The following is a 21,025-nucleotide window of genomic DNA, read 5'->3' as shown; positions in this document are numbered from 1 at the left end:
CTCGGTTTTTATTAAGAAAGGCCATGGCTGGCTAAACAAAACAGAGTCTGTGATCTGAATGGAAAGAGGCAGAGGAGAGGCCAATTCCACTTACTGAAAAGAGAGGCAGTGTGGTAGTGAAGGTGGAATAGGGGGTTCAGAGGTGTGTTACAGAATGTGGCAAATGGCCTTGGGCAAAATCAGTTCCCTTCCACCCAGAAGATGGAGCGGGGGGGTGGGCTAGATGATCTTTAAGGTTTCAGCCTCTCATCTCAGCAAAGAGACAATATGAAAAGGGTTCAGGAAAAGAAGGGAAGTCAAAGACCAATTTTGATAAATGAAAGATACACTTAATTTTCCTTCTGGAACTTTATTAGAATGGACAGGCACCTGAGCTATCCAGAGTAAAGGCGAGGCAGGCCACTAGAGTCTCATGCGGATTATATAAGCAACATCAAGTGTTCTTTCTCCGTAAAGGTTTAAAAAGAACACTATCATAGATAAAATCCACATGGATTACCAGCACCGTTCTGCCAAACTCCAGACAACCCGTGTCAGAGGAGAAAACTGGGAATCCTCTGAGCAACAGCTGCATCTTCTCAGACACTGGGCCTTTTTATGCCTTTCTGGGCACCTTAGCCAGGAGCTCCTCGATATCCTTTTCAATATTAATGGTTTCAAATCTCCTGCTGTATCTCTTCACAGGTGCCCCATCAGGATCCACCAGGAACTTTTCAAAGTTCCAGGAGATGTCATTCCTGCACACTGGAGACCAGATGATGAACTTTGGGTCGGTCATAAGAGAGACAGCATCATCGCTCGGGACTGGCAGTGCCTCCCGTAGGAAGGCAAAGAGAGGGTGAGCCTTCTCCCCATTCACCTCACACTTCTCAAAGAGCATAAAGTTGGGCTCAAACCCATCGCCCGGTCGGACGAATTTCAAGGAATTCAGGATCTCCTCGTTCTTGCCATTCTCCTGGTAAATGAGATACCAGAATTACATTATGGAGGGAGGCTAAAAAGTCAGCCCAGGGTGCTCTGGGCCTCCATTTGGGGGAAGCCTTTATAAGGCAGAACAATGAAGGATTTTTTTTTTTTCTGATGAGTCATAATGATCCTTTCCTGGCAGAAGCCCGATATTGCAAAATCCAAGTTAGGACCCCCACCCCCACTAAGAAAAAAGTCTAAGACATCCTTATTCTTAGCACTCAGCTCAAAGAAAGTCCCCAGAGGGCATTTTCAGAAAAGGGTGACTCAGGAAGGTAAGAGGTTTGCTGGTTAATTTCCCTTCACATACTCTTTATTCCTGACAAACAGGCCAGGCATCTTCATTCTCCCCATTCTGAGCTTTGACTCAGGTCACCTCCTACCCCACCCCCAAATCTCCATCTGTGGAGTCTCATTCAAGGCCTCAATAGGGGTAGGAATTTCCCCATTACTGACCCCCTCCCCCACAGTCTCTCTTTCAACCAGAACTGTTGGTGTTGTGTTCTCCTGGTTACAAATGTACTTGGTCATCATCTTTCCCAGCTCTTTCCATCCACATTGTAAATTCCTTGAGAACAGGGTCTGGGTCATACCTACTTTTTGTATATTCCCCCAAAAGAGTACAAGGTTTTGCAATAATGGAAATGCTAAATTACCATCTGCTGAACTGGATTTCCAACAGAAGGTCCAGGCCTAAGTCTCCCAGGGTCCTCTCTTACCGTCATCCTATTCATCCTTTAGCATCACTACCTAGAAGACTTCCCAGATCCCTTCTCCCTCAGACCTGAGGCAGCACTTTGTTTTGTGACTCTTTAATAGACTCCATTACTACAATGTAATAGTTATCTGTGTTTTAAGTTGGTGCCCGGCTCCCCTAAGAGGGAGGTGCTGAGTCTTATCTAACCTTGCTCTTCCCCAAGCACCAGCTGGTTGTAATCAGTGGGATACAGCCTGGGGTAAATACAACCAAACACTCCCTGGAAGGCACCTCCCTTACCCTACCAAGGGAGTGGGGGTAAGGGTGGGAGTGGAAAGTTTTTGGCTTCCCACAGCTGCCAGTATTTCCTTCCAGCTTCGGAGAATTTAGAGAATGATGAAATGAAGCAATAGGTATTCCTACTGTTACGCCTGCTGCGTTCTGGGTCTCAGATGGGTGATGAGAGGAAAAAAATGAGATTCGTGTGAGGAGCTCAGCCCAAGAAGGCTGGCGGATGACCTTGGGCAAATCACTTAATCTCTGAGGGTGGGGGGCTTCAGTTTTCCCATCTGTAAAATGGGGAGGATGTTTGCACTACCTGTCTCACGGGGTTGAGGAAAAGACTGTCAACCTTCAGGATGTTACAGGAGCCTGAACTACGGCATGGAAGCTAGAGAGAAAGGGGGGCAAGGGCGGGCCATTCAAAGGCTTTTTGTTTTGTTTTGGGTTCGGTCACCTCGGCATCCGTCTCAAATTCCCTTTTCCCAGGAGCTTTCAGGTTTCCAGAGGCTTTACACACATTCGCTGCCTCACTCGATCTTTGCTAGTTGGAAGCTACACATTACACAGGGATCCGGTGAACTAAAGGCTCCCGGAGGCTGGGGCTTGTTGGGGCGGGAGCATCGGGGACCCGGTCAAGCACGGGGATCTGGGCGGGGGGGGATATCGGGGCAGGGGGAGGCACGGGGACCGGGGTGGGGAGGGCATCGGGGCGGGGGGAGGCACGGGGACCGGGGTGGGGGGAGGCACGGGGACCGGGGTGGGGAGGGCATCGGGGTGGGGGGAGGCACGGGGACCGGGGCAGGAAGCGTCCGAACCGGGCGGCGGGGCGCTGACCACGGTGGGAGCCCCGCCGGGGCTGACTCGAGGCCCCCCACGGGGGGTCACCCCGCCCGGGGCCCCCTGCTCACCTGGTGGCCGAACTGGTTGCAGGGGAAGCCGAGCACCGCGAGCCCGCGCGCCCCGAGGCGCTCCTGCAGCTGGTTCATCTGCGTGTAGTCGCGGACCGTCGTGCCTCAAAGGGACGCCACGTTCTCGATGAGCAGAACCTTGCCCCGCAGAGAGGCCAGGCTCACCAGCTGCCCGCTGCCCAGCAGGCGGGCGGAGAACTCGTGCACGGAGCGCGGGGCCGACATGCCGGGGCCGATCCGATGCGGAGGCAGGTGCCCGGGAAGCAGCGGTCTGGGGCAGCCCGCCGAGCCGCGCCTTTTAAGAGGCTGCAGGAGAGCGATGACGTCGGGCGGAAACCGGGCCGGCCCCGGCCCCAAAGGGAGGGGGAGTCCGGCCAATCGCCAGGCCCCAGGTGGGGGAGGGCCCCGTGGGGGGAGGGGACCCGGTGCGGGCAGGGCACCTGGGGGGGGGAGGGCCCCCGGGTTCGCCCTCTCCGCGTCCCCACTGCTAGGCTGACCTTTGGGGCTCTCTTGGGAGCTCCCGATGAAGCAGGAAAGAGGAAAAAGAGGAACTTCTTCCTAGACTCAACTGTTAAACTAGTAAGAGCTGGAAGGAACAGCAGCAATCATCTGGGCCGACTCCACACTCCCCCTGCCCCCACTACTTCCCATTTTATGGAGGGGTAAACTGAGGCCCAGGGAGAGGTAGAGACTTCACCAAGGTCACACAGAATGTTAATTGGAAGGGTACTCAGAGGCCATCAAACTCACTAGACATCCAGGGAGAGCTCATTACCAACCTGGACAGACCTGTGAGGAACTTTCATAGTATGCCTCCATCTGTCTGGCCACAACTCCCCCTCTCATCCATTGCTCCTGGGTCTGCTCGGTGGGGATAATAATAATAGCTAACCTTCATGTAACATCGTGTGCCAGGTGCTTAAATCTTTTCTCATTTGATCCTCACAACAACTCTGAGAGGTAAGGACTGTTATCCCCATTTTATAGATAAGGAAACTGAGATAAATAGAGGTTAAGTGACTTCCCCAGAGTGAGGCCCGTTTTGAAGGCTGATTTTTCTGATTCCAGGTCCAGGGCTCTATCCACTGTAATACTGCCCTGACTCACTTGCCTAAAAGAACAAGTCTTATTACTACCACTACAAGGCCATACGTGAGGCAGTTGTGGTAGTGCAAAGTGCCATTACCTTGGAGTCCAAGATCTCACTTTGAAACCTGGGTACCTTTGAATACTTAATCTCTCTGGTCCTCTGTTTGCTCATTGTAAAATGAAGGAGTTGGATTAGATGACCTCCAAGGCCCCTTCTAGATCAAAGATCCTGTGAAAGGGCAGAGACAATCTTGGGGCGTCCCAGAGTTCTTGTCTATTTTACCCCCTGCTACCTCTATACCAGGATCCTGGAACAGAAGCCTAAGGGTTGGACCTGTCTGGAAGATCACAAAGAAGTTTCTACTGTTTGTACTGGTTGTGCAGTCTGGAGTGCCACTGCCCTTCTGTTTTAGTTCCTGAATAGTAATGATGACTTTTTAGTTTGTTCCATACCCTTTGTTAGGAAGCCTCTCTGATTTTTCCCATTATAATAATTTCTCTCAATCAACAAGCATTTTTGAAATGCCAACTATGTGCCAGGCACCAAGCAAACAAATAAAGACTAAAGCAATCCTTGCTTTTGTGTGTGTGTGTGTGTGTGTGTGTGTGTGTGTGTGTGTGACAGAGACAGAAACAGGGTCAAGTCAGTCTGAAGGTCATGGGACCAAGCATTCATTCTGATCAGCTTTAAGTAGTCAGATATGTGCAGGGAAAGAGCCAAGAACTCACTTGTTCTCCTAAACTCATTAATTCTCCTAAACGGGACCACTCCAGATTAACCTAACCACAGATCTCCAGCAGGCAGGCTGATGCAGACCACAGTGCCATGGCAAAAAAAGGCTGTTCTAACAGGTTGATGCCTTCCAAAACTCTGATGCTCCACAGCAAATAAAGAAACTGAAGCTGGCTTTTGTAAAATAATCATTGATTAACATTTATTAAACATTTATGTGCCAGGCACCGAGCGGAAGATGCAAAAACCAAACCAAACCAAAAGAGTCCCTGACCTTAAAAAGCGCTGACACTCTGGAGGTGGGTAGCAGCCTTGGAGAAAGCCTTCTGTAAAAGGTCAGGTGTCTTGAAAGAAACCAGGCAAATAGGCAGAGGCGAGGAAGGGGTGAGGAAGGAGTACATTCTAGCTATGCTCAATAGCCAATACAAAGGCAAAGAGATGAGTGATGGACTGTTGTATTCAAGGAAGAGTGAGCATGTCAGTGTAGCTGGATCATATGGAGGTAAGTCAGGTGTAAGAGAGGAAAAGTAGGAAGAGGCTAGTTTATGAAGGAGGTAATAGGGAGACACACTGGGGTTGATTAAATATAGGGGAGTGACATGGTCAGACCTATTTTAAAAAAAAACCTCTTTATTTGAAATCCTTAAAACCCATTTAAACATTTTTTTTTTGAATTTTGAATTCCAAATTCTCTCCCTTTAGTTTTCTCTACTTATTAAGAAGTCAAGCAACATGAAATGAACTCTACATGTACAACCATGCAAGTCTGACGGGAAAAATCACTGGCAGCCATGTGGGGAAACACTTGTGAGAATGGGGGGCACATGGGTAAAACTCTGGTCTCCTGGAAGGAATTCCCAGGAATTCTAGCTTCTGATATGTTTGGAACTGTAAAAATAACCCAGAGCAGAAAGGGCCACCCTTTAACATCTGCATGGCAAATGCACTGGGCTTGAGCAATGTGCCTTGAGATATTCAGAGCCCTGATGGTTTGTCTGTTCCATGCTTTGTCTTATTCTCTATTTGGTGCCAGGAGAAGTACTGTTAACTAAGAAACAAATATGAAACTCTCTTCCAAAGAGAAAGAAGGCAGACATTCAGAAGAGGAAGCAGCGTTTGCCAAGGAATGGTGATGGGGTCACAACAGGGGCTGTCACATGAAAACTCATCTGTAAGGACCCGAGGAAAAGATGAGTCATGGTGGTCAGAGCTGAAAGGAAGACTTTAATCTGTGGCAAACGTTGGCGGCTGGTTACGGTAGGACAGAGAGAAGAGTTTGAATGCAGACAGGTGTAACTGTTGGGAGAGGGGCACTCCATTCCCCAGAGTTTAATCCTCACTCCTTTGAGAGGGTAGGCAGAGACCTTGGGAGAATCTGGTTCATAAGTAGTTTCACCATTGGCTTTGATACTCACTCAAAACCGTCTGTGCTCCTAGGGGAGAAGCTGACTCGGGCCGTGATGCTGCTCGCATAGGTTTGGTGTTCTGAAGAAAATGAGACATTCCTAGATTGGTCAACAGTTAACAAAAATATATAAATAATAAAAAGAAATTGGAATGAAGTGGACCTAGAAGTGCCCCATCTCAAATCACACTACAATTATGAAGATTACTAGGCAATGGTTAATTATCAAAACTATTTGGGATTGGTTAAAAAATAGAAATTGATTAGTTTAACATTTAGTACACAACACAGAGAACAAATGTTATGTAGCAACCTAGTGTTTATAAACTAGCTACTGGGATAAGGACTTGCTATTTGACAAAAACTTCTGGGAAAACTGGAAAGCAGTGTAGAGAAAATTAGATTTACAACAACACCTTGTACAAAGAGAAGTTCCAAACGAGCATGTGAACTTTATAAACTGAAGAATGATAGAAGCAGAACCAGAACAATGTATACGGTAACAACAAACAACTTTGAAAGTTGTAAAAACTACAGTTGGCACAATGACTATTTGTGATTCCAGAGGCCTGATGATGAAACATGCTGCCCATCACAGAAACGTGATGGATTTGGAGTGCAGAGTGAGACTGGCTTTGGCACACAGCCATTGAGGAAATCTCTTTTGCTTGACTATGTATTTGTTACAAGTAAAAAGATTTTCTTTCCAATGGGATGAGGGTGGGAGGAAAAGAAATAAGATGGTTTTTTTTTGAGAGGTGTGTGTGTGTGTGTGTGTGTGTGTGTGTGTATGTATGTTAACTACAGATGTGCAATACTGCATGCACTTTCAGATGAGGTCAGTTTTATTTTGTTATGAGGCCTTTCCCGAAGTAATCTGTAAATGCTTATAATGTAAAAAACAAAATATTTTGGACTTTGAAAAATCATCCATTACATTCATATACCAAACTTGGCTCAGACCTTCTCAAGTTGATGGACACACACTTAGATTCAAGTTTTTTGCTTTCTTTCTTCCTTGCTCTCCTCACCCACTTTTGGATCAGGAAGTTTGTTCTGCTTACAACTCTTCCTTGCCCATTGATATTTTTCCTCTTATCCTATCCCCTCATCACCAATTGTTTCCCCATTGATATATTTCTACACCAAATTGTATGACAAAAAAAAGGAAAATGATAAATGTTGGAGAGAATGTGGAAAAATTAGGACACTAATGTCCCAATTGGTGTGGTTGTGAAATGATCCAGCCATTATGGAGAGCCATATGGAACTCTGCCCAAAGGGCTAGGCTATATAACTACACCTTCCTTTTGATCCAGAAGTAACACTACTAGGTATGTACTCCAAAGAGATTTTTTTTTAAAAAGGCGAAAGAACCTATTTGTACAAAAATATTTTATAGCAACTCTTTTTGTGGTGCCAAAGAATTGGAAATTGAGGGAATGCTCATCAAAAGGGCAATGGCTGAACAAGTTGTGGTAAGTGGTTGTGGTGGAATAAATACTATTGTACTAGAAGAAATGAGGAGTAGTATGATTTCAGAAAAACTGGGGAGACATATATGAACTGATACAAAGTAGAGTGGAACCAGGGCATTGTACAGAGTAACATCAATACTGTATGATGACCAACTCGTGAATGATTAGCTATTTTCAGCAATACATGATCCAAGACAGTTCTGAACGACTCACTGATGTAGTCTGAATGCAGATCAAAATAAACTATTCTTCACTTTTTTGTCTTCCTTCACAACATGACTAACATGGAAATGTTTTGCATGACTGCATATATGTAACCTATATCAAATGGCTTACCATTTCAAGGAGAGGGTGGGGGAGAATGGAACTCAAAATTTTGTTTTTACATGTAACACTGTGTACGTATTTCACTGTCTTCACATGCTTCTCCATGTTGGTATACTCTTCTCACACTGATCCTCTCTTGTCTTTACTAACATATTTTTCTTTTCCTCTCATTTCTCTTTTCCCTCTTAAAACCTCTAGAAAAGAATGAATTTACTCCTAGGTTGTTTTTCTTATATAACACATACAAATATCCTAAGATATTAAATTTTGAAGGGATATTTGTTTTTTTTTCTCCCCAATTAGAGTGTCAGTACTGCATCCTCATACATCCCCTTACAATTGTTCATGTAAGTTTAAAGTTTCTCTATACTTTTGTGTATTTGAAAATTCTTACTCAGCCCTGGTCTTTTCATTAGAAATGCTTGAAAGTCCTCTAATCCATTAAAGATCCTTCCCCCTTCCCCTCCATTATTTTGATTTGCAGGACAAACTAGTCCTGGTTGTAAACCACTACTTTTTGTTTTCACAATATTTTATTCCAAAATGTTGACTCATTTTTTAATAGAGGATGCCAGATCTTATAATCCTGTTTCCTTGTTACCTGAACTGCTTTTTTTTTGGATATTTGAATTTTTTTTTTACGTGGGAGCTTTGGATTTTGGCAATGACATTCATGGGACTTTTAACTTTGAGTCTCCTTTCAGGAGGTGATGGATTCTATCTTCATTTTGCCCTCTGGTTCTTACAGATATAAGTAGTTTTCACTTATTATTTCTTGAAATGGTGTTCTAGCTTTTTATTATTATCATGGTCTCTCATGACTAATTTTCCAGGTTTAAAAATGTAATATTTTCAATTAATGAAAATCTATGTCTTTCATTTCCACTTTTCTCCACTGATTAAAAAACCCAAAACTCTTGTAAGAAATATTTCAAGCACAACAAATTGCCACAATGATTCTTAATTTATCTTTGATTTATTTTCCAGTTGTTTTTAATATAATTTCTCTTATATTTTCTTCAATTTTTCTTTGATACTGTTCTACTTGGTGACATCTAATGGAGTCATTGAATTTTGTCTGGTCCATTCTAGTTTTCAGGGAGTCTATTGATTGCATAAGGTTCACCACTTTTTCTTCCAAGCTTATTTTCTTTCCAATTCTTTTCTTCAGAGCTTGTACATAATTTTTAAATTATTTATTGTATTTCATCTTTTTTTTTTTTTAAATCTCTTGCTTCATTTCTTCTTTGAATCTCTGCTTGTTTGTTTCTTCTTTGGGGATCTCTAAATTTGCAGTAATTTGTGATTGGTTTCTTGTTTATCTCCAGTATTAGTTCCTGAATTGCAATTTCATGCTTGGGTGTGCTTTTGAGTAAAGTGGCTAGCCCCATTTAGTCTTGCCCTAGATCCCTTGGGTTCCTGCACTTACCTCTTCTTTCTAGGTTTAGGTCCCTCCGGATCTTCAGGGACTTCTATGGCATTTCAGGACAAGGTGCTGGAGACTGAAGTACTGGAGTGTACTGGTTCTATCTAAATTTACTATAGATTTCAGCCAAAATCACACTGCTACTGGTACAGGGAATTTCAAGTTTCTCTCCTTCCCTATCCCCTGCCCCAGTGTTTTCTCAGGGGAAGTTTTCATTCTCGCTGCCTCTTAGTAGAGTTCTTCAGATTATACTTGTCTCTGATCCGTTTTTGATCATTTTGGGCTTATCTGAGCTGATGGCCCTCTTTCTTTGGGTCCATGCATTTTTTGGGGGCAATTTGGGGGTGGAAGGAATCATTATAAGCTTTTTTTCATTAGATGTTTTGATCATTACTCAGTCTGGTGTGACAGTTTTTGATGGAGTAGGGGTGGGGCAACATGGAAAACATCAGGAAGCTATTTTGCTCTGTTATTTAACATTTTTTATCAGTGATTGGAAGACAGAGATGACATATTTACATCAAATCTGTAGATAACAAAACTGGGATAAATGACAGAATTAAAAAAGATCTGGACAAACAAGACCATTAGGCTAAATTGATTAAGATGAAGTATCATCATTAACATGCTCCGGTTCAAAACTCAATTGCAGAAATATGAGATATGGGAGTTGGGGCTGCAGTTTTTCTGAAAATTTCAGTGGAATGCTGAGTTTAATGCATTTTGAAGTGGTGGCCAAGAAAGCTAGTATAATTTTAGGCCATATTAAAAGCATTCTGGTGCTTTAAGACTAGGATAATAAGATGAAAGATTTGGAGTAGGAAGGAACCTAGTATATATAAGTTTATCTAGGTTGACTCCCATCGTTTTTAGAAAACTGCAACCCAATAAAATGACTTGCCCAAGTTCAAACTTGGCTCCAAACCCAAGTCCTCTTGTATAAAAGAGAGCACGCTTGACTACTGTGGTCCACGATGGTCAAACCACATTCAGAGTACAAGGTACAACATCCTAGAAAGGGAATAAACTTGAGCAGGGCAAGATACCAAAGGATCTCAAGTTCATGCTATGTATATTGATTGAAAGAAGTGGAAGTGGCTAGCCTGAGAAGACATGAAAGCCATGATAACTTCAGTATCTGAAGGGCTTATCGTATGGAGAAGGAATTAGGCTTCTTGATAGCTCCACACAGAAAAACTAGGATGAGTTTCGAAGAGGCAAATTTAGGCTTGAGATAAGGAAAAAAATCGCTGACAATTAAAAGTAATCCAAAAGTGTAAGAGAATGATGAACAAATTAATGATAAAACATGTACTACATGTTTACTACCTGCCAGGTACTGTACTAAGTACTGGGAATATAAAAGCAAGCAAGATGTTCCCTGCTTTCAAGGCGCTTACATTTTATATGGGAAGATAACACATAAGGTGGGGCAAAAAGGAGAATATACCCATAGTGACGTGGTTTGGAAATGTCCAGGAAGCGCTTTGGAGGCCAGGTTCAGGGTAGGATATAGTGAAAGCTTACTTATCAGAACCTAGGGTGGTCCCAAGAATTAAGTCCAAGGATGATTTGAGTAGGTAGTTCTCTCATGGACGTCTTTAAACAAACCTTGATGACTATTTTTTATCTGATGTAGCAGGAATTATTCTTCAGCTACAAGTTGAACTAAAGGCCCTCTGAGGTCCCCCCCAACTCAGATGCTCTGATACAGTAGAAAGAATGGACCTGAGTCAAGAGCACTCAGCTCCAAGTCTGGCTTTGCCACTTAATATATATTAAAGTTTGAGAAAATCACACTCAGCCTCAATTTCAGTAAATGGAAAATGGGAATATTACTTCCATGTCCCACCAATTACTTAACAAGAATTTATTACGTCTGTGTTCCAGGCAGTATGCTCTAAGTGCCACTAAGATAAAATTAAAATCTTTGCATTCTATCAGATTTTACACACACATACACGTGTGCATATATACATGTGTTCACATATGCACATATATGTAGCATATATGAAATAAATACAGGATAAAGTATTTGTGGGGAGGGATCAGCAAAGGAAGAAAGGCTTCTTCTAGAAACTTCCACTTGAGCAGAATTTAAGATAAAGAGACCCAAAGGGGTGGAGGGGAGGTGTCTTCATTTCATGTATGGAGGACAGCCAACTGAAAGGTGTGGAGACCAGAGATGGAAAAACAATCTGCCAGTCTGGAAAAGGCTAGTATGGCTGGAGTGTAGACTGCAGGGAGTCGCATATACTGATGTTGGGAAGAAAGGTTAAGATTGTGAAGAAAGAAAAACCATGAAGAGCTAGATCCTACATCTAGATGTAGATCTTTGATCCTAGAATAGGAAGTCACCGGAAATTGAGTAGGGGAAATGACAATTACATTTTTAAAAAAATCATTTTGGCAGCAGTGGAGGAAAACAAATTGGACTGGGGAGAAAGACCAATTAAGATGCTGTTGTGGTGTTGAACTAAGGCGGTGGCTGTTTAAAGACAGTAAGGGGACAGATGAGATCAATTCTGGATATGAGTTTGACAACGTATATGATTGGTTTGTAAAGAGAGCCCTCTACTTACTCCCTTACCTAACTTAGACTCCCTACTAGATTACCTTACTTAACAGCTCCATAAGCACAGGAGTTGTCCTCCTTAATCTAATTCTACTTGCGATCAAGTGTTCTGCACACATTAGGAAAAATGTATGTATGTTTGTTGAATCTAAACAGAATTATTCCCTAAACTGGAAGGGCTTAGACTCTATTCAGAATAGGTCATTTTTTGTCTCTAGTACCCAAATAAGCCCTTGTTGACTAAAGGTATTCATTCTACTCTCAACCCCCTTCCTTCCCAGGAAAAGCAGAATCACAAGAAGTCAAGCTCTAACCTAGCATCAAGTTGGGCCGGTCATATGCAACTCAAAATAATATAAGGCAACACTTTTGGTAATTTCTATTTCTCTCCTTTCTCATGTCTTGGGAAGGGCAATACTGTCCCCACATCCATCCTTGGGACTAAGAACAAGAACTGACAGATCAGCCTTCAGTAAACTTCATCAGTTTTTCCTAACCCTCATGGCAGCATCCTGATTGCCAGACTGATATCCACTGAAGGGCCAGATAATGAATTAAATGTGATGTAAACCAGATATAGGGGTAGGAGGATGTTTCATCAGTTCTGAAATCATAGCCTAGTTCTACTATTTTACCAATTATTAATCATCAGAAACATACAACTAAAGGATGGATTATGTATAAGCCAAAAAAGAAGCTGGCGAGAGGAGTGCACTGTCCAAATTGTTTCTTCTTCATGGAAGCCATGGTATTAGTGGGATGAGGAAAAACGACCATTCTTGTTTAATGCCCCCTTCCCTTACTAGTCAGTCTTCAAAGAAAAACATCCCCTACTGTAAACGTTGGACACAAATATCACCCTAGCTTCCTAGAAGGTGGACTCTGGCCAGCAGGTCTCTAGCTGGGGTAACGTTTGATTCTTCTCCCTCCCATACCTCCCCAGTTACAACAAACTGCCGCTCAGCCTTGTCCTAAGCCCTTTCCTCTACTGCTCCTTCATTCTAAATGCAAGGTAATGTTTCTTTTAGAAAACACATCTGGCCATACTGCTCCACTTCACCAATTTCCAGCTGTTTCCAAGTCAGTAAGGATCTTCTTCCTTCCGTAGTGCTTCGTTTGCACCTCTACTCTAACCAAGCCATAGCACAGTTATTTTCCTACTGATGTCTTTGTGTCTTCCTTCTCAACTCCATGATGACAAGGCTCATGTCTTACTTAGACTCTGATTAGTACTGCAGAGACTCCATGTTTTTGAAGGTATAGCTGAGCCACTGAAGCTAGTCTGTCTCCAGTTTGTCCTGGGACATCCCCTCACCTGCTACTGCTGGCCTGGAGAGTGATCGAGACAAACACCAAGATACAGGAAGTTTAGAAAACTGCCTTTATTCTATTAGTAGTTGGAAAAAATTAACTGATACAGAAAAAAGTTTAGTCAGCTGGAGAGGAATGAGAAGTTTCAAGGGGGACTTTGGCCACCAATAAAGAGAATAGGCAGCAAGCTCCCCCAGGAGATTAAGGGGAGTCACCACTGCAAGAGTAAGAAATAAAGAAACATTGTATAGACCAAGATGCTGCAACTTGAGTTCAGACCTGGCATTGCCTTGGGGTGGAACCAATTCCCCATCCACTGACTCCAGCTACAGGAGACATGGGTGGACACTGGGCTATGTTGTGCAGCAAAGGAACTGCTAATGGCTGTCATTCACTGAAGGATGACAAAAAGGGATTTCAAATGTTTTTCCATCTGACTTTATGTTCAAATGTACTTTCTTAAAAAAAACAAAACAAAAAACCAAAACCCAAAGAGACCTTCTGTAGAGATAACAGATATCAGTATAGGAAACCCAATCATACAAATAATACTACATCTAAGCTGGGGTAGATATATTTATTTTTGGTAACATACATGAAGTGGCACTAATTACACAGTAACTCTAGGTAACTAACATGAAACCACAGAACTGTAGCTTTGCCACAGCTGTGTGGGCACTTGCCCGTCTCTGGCTGGGTCCCATTTTCAAACAATTGAATAATACCCCAGAGCTATAGCAATGGAACCTTAAGAGGTCCTGCTCTGAAGTGACTTTGTATTTATTCCCCAGAGGGCCCTGAAGCTGACAGCAACAGGACATGTTAGGTATAAAAGTAGCGAAAGCCCAATTCACAAAAGTATTACCTTTTCTCTTTCTAAAAAGAAGCAAGAAGTTAAGAATTCCCTTGAATTAGTGCCAGATGTGCTGGTTGGGAGAATGAAGAAGGTTATTAAGAGTAATGTCAGAGGGACCCTGGTGTGCACAGGTGTGTTGGACACAGACTGTCATTAAACAATCATGGTTGGCTTCTAAATACTGGTAGCAAGATGATTTCTGATTTGTAAATCTCTTAAAGTAAATTATAGATAAATGAAAAAGGCCAGTAATCATACACTAAGATTAATAAACAGCACTTCAAAAATTAACCGAGTGAGGGCTTGGGCTTTCCACTGTGTTTACAAGACAAGGCACCCGGATTTCTTCTTTCCACGTCTGGCTTGCAAAGCCGCTCTTGTGGCCATTTCAAAAACCTCCCTCACACCGTCTTTGGTCTTTGCTGAACACTCCATATAACCAAATGCACCAATTCGATTTGCCATATCTCTGCCTTCTTCAGGTTTCACTGGCTCCTGTTGAGAGAAAGAGAGAGAAGCCTTTCAGGAAAGTAGGAACAAACTGTAGGTCCAGACACACATCCTAGGAGCCATCCACAAGAAGAAACAGTCACAAACCATCTATGAAAACCATATCAGGTCTGATTACAATTCAGTTTGATCAAATTATTCATAGGATCAAAGAATGTCATAGAGATGTTTATTCCAACCCCTTCATTTGACAGAAGAGGAAACAATTACAAAGTTGGGATATGCAACAGTAATTGGGCTGGGACATGACCCCAGATTCTCTGATATAAGCTAAATCCACTACTCTCTAAACTATAAAGTCTCAGTCTCAAAAATACTTCAGGAACCAAGAGTTATGACTAAAATCAGCATAAGGAGTTGAGGAGAATAAAGATAATGGTTTAAGATGGAAAGGTAGGGGAAATGTTGTTCTAGTGCCAAGTCCTAAGAGGGAGATGAGGCTCTAGCATGGAGATGGATCCTGACCTTAAGATATCCAGAGACTGAACAGTTGGCCGGCAAATAACTGAAATACAAATTCTTTCTTGAAAAGAGCACATTTGCTTTCCCGAAAGCAACCTAAAGGGCTGTTGATGCAGGTAAGAATAGAATGCACATCCCAGAGTTCACACCCCAACAACGATATGGTTCTTAAATAAACTCAAGACCCCAATGTCTCCTGGGCAGTTGACCTCAAGAACTCTTTACATCTTTACAGTCACAGAACAGGAGAACTGCAAGAGACCTTGGAGACTACTGAATCCATTCAGTACAACATTCTAATTTCATAGATGAGGAGACAAAGGCCTAAGGAAGTGAAGTAATATGCTCAAGACTGTACAACCAGCTGAGAAGCAGAGCAGAGATGTCTAAGTGGATCTCTAGTAACTCTTTCTACTTATAGCATACTATCTCCTTCAGACGTGCTTGATTATTTGATTCCTGAAGCTGAAAACAATCATCTACTGTGTTCTTCTTCTAACATGCTATTAAATCCATTTTTGGGGAGTACAGTTATTATAAAAATGATGGGATTCTGATTTTAAAAGAAAAAAAGCACTCCCACTCAATCCTGTTTAAAAGAGTCATGAAAGTAGATTTCTGAGAACTTCTTTGTTTGAAAGCAGCAGAGTCTATGGTAGAATGGGCTTTGAAGAGATTTGAGGCAGTCCTCTCACATTTTACAGATGGACAAACTGAGGTCAGAATGGAAACAGAGTGAGTGGCAGAGCCAGAAGTGACTAGTCTGATTCTGGAAGACAAGAAGTGGGTTTGTGGATCCATCATTTTGGTTCCTCCTCAGCTACTTAATGACTCTGTAACAGTATGTTAGTCTTGTGACTCCCAGTGTGCTTCTCTTAACATGGAGATAATTATTTCTGCCCAAGGCAGAGAGTGAAGTGGAAGGGATAGAATTTGTAGTCAGGGGCTCACAACTTTCAATCTCAAGCTATTTCTACTCTAACATGGTGTCTCCTGGTGAATAAAGTAGAGAAGACCTTCAAAGCATTCTTGCCCAAATGGACAAAGGCCAGCAGTAACCTCTAACCCAACCTTGTTAGTTGTAAGGATGCTGAGAAGAGGCTGGGGCCAAAGAAAGAGGCCTGAGAGGTCCTCTACATGTTCAGGCACCTTTCTAGCCTCCCAACCCAGGACATGCCTGCTTCATCTTGGCCAGCTCTCGTCTCGTGTGCTCATCATTTCGAAGATCCTTTTTGTTCCCAACCAGGATAATGGGCACATTGGGACAGAAATGCTTCACCTCCGGGGTCCACTTCTCTGGGATGTTTTCTGGAAGAACCAAAAACAAGTCATGAGGGCGTAGACTACAGAGAACTCTGATAAAATGATAAACATCATCTTTTTGCTAAGGTAAGGCTAAATACTCAGTGAAATTCCTTTTGTTTCATTAAGGCAAAAATGGAATCCCTGACTTCACAAACATTTCAGTAATTTCTTGGTATTTCCAAGCAGCCACATTAAAGCTTTTAAATTTACCAAGTGTTTATAGGATGATCTAAGATAATTCCAAAGGAATCATGATGGAAAACTATCCACATCCATAGAAAGAACTCATGGAGTCTAAATGCAGATTGAAGCATATTTTTACTTTATCTTTTTTTGTGTTTTTTCCCTTTTGGTCTGTTTCTTTTTTCACAATGTGACTAACATGGAAATATGCTTTATAGGATTGTACATATATAACTTAAGAAAATTCTTATCTTTTTAGGGAGAGAGAAATTTTGGAAATCAAAAATTGTAAAAAAAGGAATGTTCAGAATTGTTTTTACATGCAATTGGAAAAAAACTAAATGTTAAAAAAAGTTTACCAAGTGTTTTTCTCACTACCATCCAAAAGGACAGATAGGCAAGGCAGTGGATATTATTACTTTCATTTTACAAAAGGGAAAATGGGGGCTGAATCAGAACTAGTGTTCAAAGGTAGGATTTGAACACACATCATCTTCACAGCAAGGTGGCACAGTGGATAGAGTACCAGGCCTGGAGTCAGGAAGGGTTCAGATCTGACCCGAGACACTTACAAGCTGTGTGACCCTGGGCAAGTTGCTTAATCCTGTGTGCCTCAGTTTCCTCATCTGTAAAATGAACTGAAGAAGGAAATGGCAAACCACTCTAGTATCTCTGCCAAGAACGCCCCAAATGGGGTCATGAAAAGCCAGACAACCGAAATGACTGAACAAAAACTCTTCACTTTAAATCTAGTTTTCTAACTACTATACATGTTTTCACATGGACCAGTCTTGGCTGCCACAGCGACAATTAAAACAGACTTTAAAATTACTTCCAGGCTGGTTGGCCAGAGAACCCTTACCCCCTAACCCACTAGGCTCCTTGGGCCTTGGTTATCTCTCCTTAACTGTAGTCCTTCGACTATCAGAGAAAGCTGGGTTTTTTGCCAACTTGATACGTTCTGATACATCTGAAGGGTGAGGACATGTTTATGGTCACCTGAAAGAGGTTTGAAAAGTTATTGTAAACACAAATTATTCTTATTCTCTAAAGTTGAAAAATTTACTTAATTACCAACAGCAGAAGCATGAAAGGCATATGATGCTGCTGGGCCAGAATATCACCTTGTAGAAGGGAAGTTTTATTTGTCATATCACAAAATAATCAATAGCTCACCCATAGTTCTCAATGACATTACTTCAGCATACTAAACAGAAAACACCATGCCACCACACCAACTACATCTTACTTTATTAACACACTGATGTCTCTCTGGTATTTGCACTTCATCTACTGCTAAATACAATCAGTTACTCCTACAACCTCTTTGGAGGGAAGATGCATATATACAGAGACACAGACACACAGACACGCAGACACATGGAGTTACAGAAACAAAAACACTTTAGACACCAAGGCAGAATCAGAAACTAGAAGACCTTGGCTCAAGGACCAAATCAGGTTATTTATTGTCTACGTAACCTTGGGCAAAGCGATTTGCCTTCTGAGTTCCAGTTTCCTTATTTATAAAGAAGGAGATATAAGTACTTGTACTACCAAAGGGCTGTTAATGAGAATCAAGTGGGATAATAGATATATAGCACTTATAACTATTGCATAATTATATAAATGCAAACCATTATAATTGCATTTAACAAAATCAGTATCAAGAAGGTATGTGCACAGAACAAGAAAAGTATTGTTGTTTTAAACCAAAAATCTCAAGGAACTAAATTTGTATTTGGAATATATTCCTTTTTCCAGAGCTACCAATTTTCAAGTTCTGAAACAGGGTGCTCTATCTACTTGGAACCTGTGAAGTTTCCCACACTGTCATTCTGAGTTTGCTGGCTGGAAAGAGTCTCTCTCTCTGGCACAGCCATAAATTATATATCAGAGAAAAAGGAAGATCAAAAGAGCCAATTCCTGGAACAGAGACACCTCTCCTTGGGACAAAATAGTAGCTGCAAAAACTAGTGTTTCTGAAGATCTGGATGCATTAGACGACAGACCTTCATTCTGTTCACTGCCGGCTCTCTTCCTGGAAATACCTCCATTTTCTCAGCTGAACCCACCCTCCCTCCCTCCAACTGTTGTGCAATCTGGCTCAGATCTCAGCACATGACGTTTTAACTGCTTCGTGCATGCATCTCGTTACTTAGTGATGAGAAGGGGGGTGGTGGTGATGGTGCAGGGTGAGGGTGGGATCCAAGTCTAGCACTGCAGCTTACTCAACAGGAAGTGACTGTCAAACAAATGAAGTTTTACCCCTGGCTGTGCACGCACAGGGTTGGAATGCTCCTGTCCCCAAACATTTACCCATGCACAAAGACACCGTCACTCACCTAAACTATCAGGGCTATCGATGGAGAAACACATAAGTATAACATCAGTGTCTGGGTAGGAGAGAGGTCTAAGGCGGTCATAATCTTCTTGGCCAGCTGTGTCCCACAAAGCCAACTCCACCTGTATGGAAAAACCAGGTAGATTATTCGGAAAAGATGTAACAACTATAAGAAAGCAGGAGGAATAGTACCTACATTTGGATAGAACAGATTCTTTCAAAAGATGCAACTTTTTTATGCTTCCAAGAACCACATTTTACATAGATGAAAGCCTTTACGTAGAAAGAACGAATGGGGCACAATAATAAATGGCAGTTAGTCTTAAAATTCAGCCTCTTAACCCCCCTCCCCCCAGATCAGTACTTTTAAATATTCTATTGTGCAATTTCCCAAGCCAGGGGTGGAACTGGGCAGGGACTAAACTAAATTTTATATCATTACTGGAGTTTATCCACAACCTTAGTCACTAAACTCTTATGTAGAAAGGGAAGTGGGAAGTCAGAAAGTATAAATATGAGCTGCCAAGGAAACTGAATGAACTATAAATAGCAGTCTACTGGCTGAGAGAGTGTGAGCCTGACCAGGAGACTTTACATTTGAACAAAAACTCCAACCTAACCTTCCCAGACACATTCCTGCCAGAAACACTTCAGAACTCTCACTCACTTCAGTGCCTGTTAGCGGCAGCAGAAACTGAGTAACTCGAAAAGAATAAAAAAAGATGTCTAATGGAAGGACTCGGGGAGGACCCATTTTTTCCAACCAAGGCTAAATATAATAGAAGATGGTTTCTATCACCTTGCTATTTCCCAATTTTAAAAGGTTTATCATCTATTGCAAAGGATAAAACTGATGCACAAGACATGTGCAACACCAGAAGCCCAGCCTTAAAGGTGGGAGGGAATACACACTTATTTAGTGCCTACTCTGTAACAGGCACCATGCTAATGTTCATCAGGTGCTATGATTCCCATTTTACACACCAAATCAGAGACAGCTTAAGTGACTTGTCTACAAGTCACAGAGCTATTAAGAGAGTCTTGATTTAAAGTCCTGTTTTCCCGACTCTATCCACTGTTCAGCCTGAATGTGGGAATTAATCCTTAGGAACTTAAGAGGTCATCCTGCCCAAGACCCATGGCCTCTGTACACTCAGCTGATGTTTGAGAAGTATCAGTATTAACACTTTCCTTTTCACACAGGCAACAGTAACACACAGTGCTCTAAGGTTTGTACAGCACTTTACACATTTTTCTTATCTGATCTTTATAGTGATCCTAAGAGATAAAATCTGAGCTCTGAGAAGTTAAATGATTTATCTATGGACACAAGATTAGGAATGGGGACAGATCTGGCTCTGGGTCTAACTCGTGCTTTCTCTTATATCCCCCTCCATCCCCCTCCACCCCCCGCCAAGACGCTCTCAGAAAGTACACTCTTCACAGCTGTGACTTTGGACAAGTCATGTAACCCCAACTGCCTCCAACAACAACCACAAAAGTACATCCTCAGCCCATTCTTGAACAGGAACTCCTTCTCTCTCCTCCTCTCCTAGAACGGCATTGCTTAAGGAGCAGAAGACCTGCAGCGACAGACGACCACCCACTCCACCTTGGGACAGCTTCAAATGACAAGGTAGAATCCAACCCATCCACCATTCTCCAGAGATCTCCCACCCCAAGAAGCCCAGGAGTGTGGCCAATCATTGGGAGGTGAGAAGAAGGTGAAGACCAGGGCACAGCTTGCCAGGCAACCCCAAAGGGGCTTTGGAGGTTGGAAAGATCCAATTTTCCACCTTACAATCTTTCCCATAACGAAGGGGAGCATTGCGCAGAGTGTTCAATGACAAAGATATCAGGGAAAGCTACATATTGAGATAATCCCGGGCCTCATTCTGCTTTTCCTATAAACCAAGAGCTTTAGGCTGTAAGGTCGTTTCTACTCTGGCAGCTATATAGGACATATTATCATTCCTACAGAAACAGTGATCTTCTGGGAAATCTAAGTTGTACCTTCAATTCTTATTACTCAAGTAACAAGTTCCAACTTTCATATAAATCTATAACTATATGGTAAAGGGAAGGAGTGAAGAAAGAGACACGACAGCTTTTTAAACACACAGCAGGTACCACAAAATGGGACCATTAGGTTTACTAAGCTATCAGCT

The 21,025-nt window shown here is 42.4% G+C and overlaps 2 protein-coding genes across 4 annotated transcripts in view; both read right to left on the bottom strand.

The window, feature by feature from the left end:
• Positions 1 to 333: 333 nt before the first annotated feature.
• GPX1 (glutathione peroxidase 1) lies at positions 334 to 3,242 on the bottom strand. The gene is made up of 2 exons (XM_072651123.1): positions 2,854 to 3,242; positions 334 to 955 (listed from the first exon to the last, which is right to left on the bottom strand). The coding sequence occupies exons 1-2, from the start codon at positions 3,076 to 3,078 to the stop codon at positions 596 to 598; spliced, it is 585 nt and encodes a 194-aa protein (XP_072507224.1). The 5' UTR covers positions 3,079 to 3,242; the 3' UTR covers positions 334 to 595.
• A 10,011-nt stretch (positions 3,243 to 13,253) lies between these two features.
• Positions 13,254 to 21,025, bottom strand: part of RHOA (ras homolog family member A) — a 74,702-nt gene continuing 66,930 nt past the window's right edge. For all 3 annotated transcript variants that reach the window (XM_072651114.1, XM_072651106.1, XM_072651102.1), the window contains 3 exons: positions 18,859 to 18,979; positions 16,203 to 16,333; positions 13,254 to 14,548 (listed from right to left, as the gene is read on the bottom strand). In XM_072651114.1, the coding sequence (XP_072507215.1) occupies positions 14,375 to 14,548; positions 16,203 to 16,333; positions 18,859 to 18,979 (426 nt within the window). In that variant the 3' untranslated portion in view covers positions 13,254 to 14,374. The remainder of the gene's footprint in view (positions 14,549 to 16,202; positions 16,334 to 18,858; positions 18,980 to 21,025) is intronic.

The sequence above is a fragment of the Notamacropus eugenii genome, chromosome 1 (genome assembly GCF_028372415.1).
Source record: "Notamacropus eugenii isolate mMacEug1 chromosome 1, mMacEug1.pri_v2, whole genome shotgun sequence".
NCBI lineage: Eukaryota > Metazoa > Chordata > Mammalia > Diprotodontia > Macropodidae > Notamacropus > Notamacropus eugenii.
This window is presented reverse-complemented; position numbering and strand designations above follow the sequence as displayed.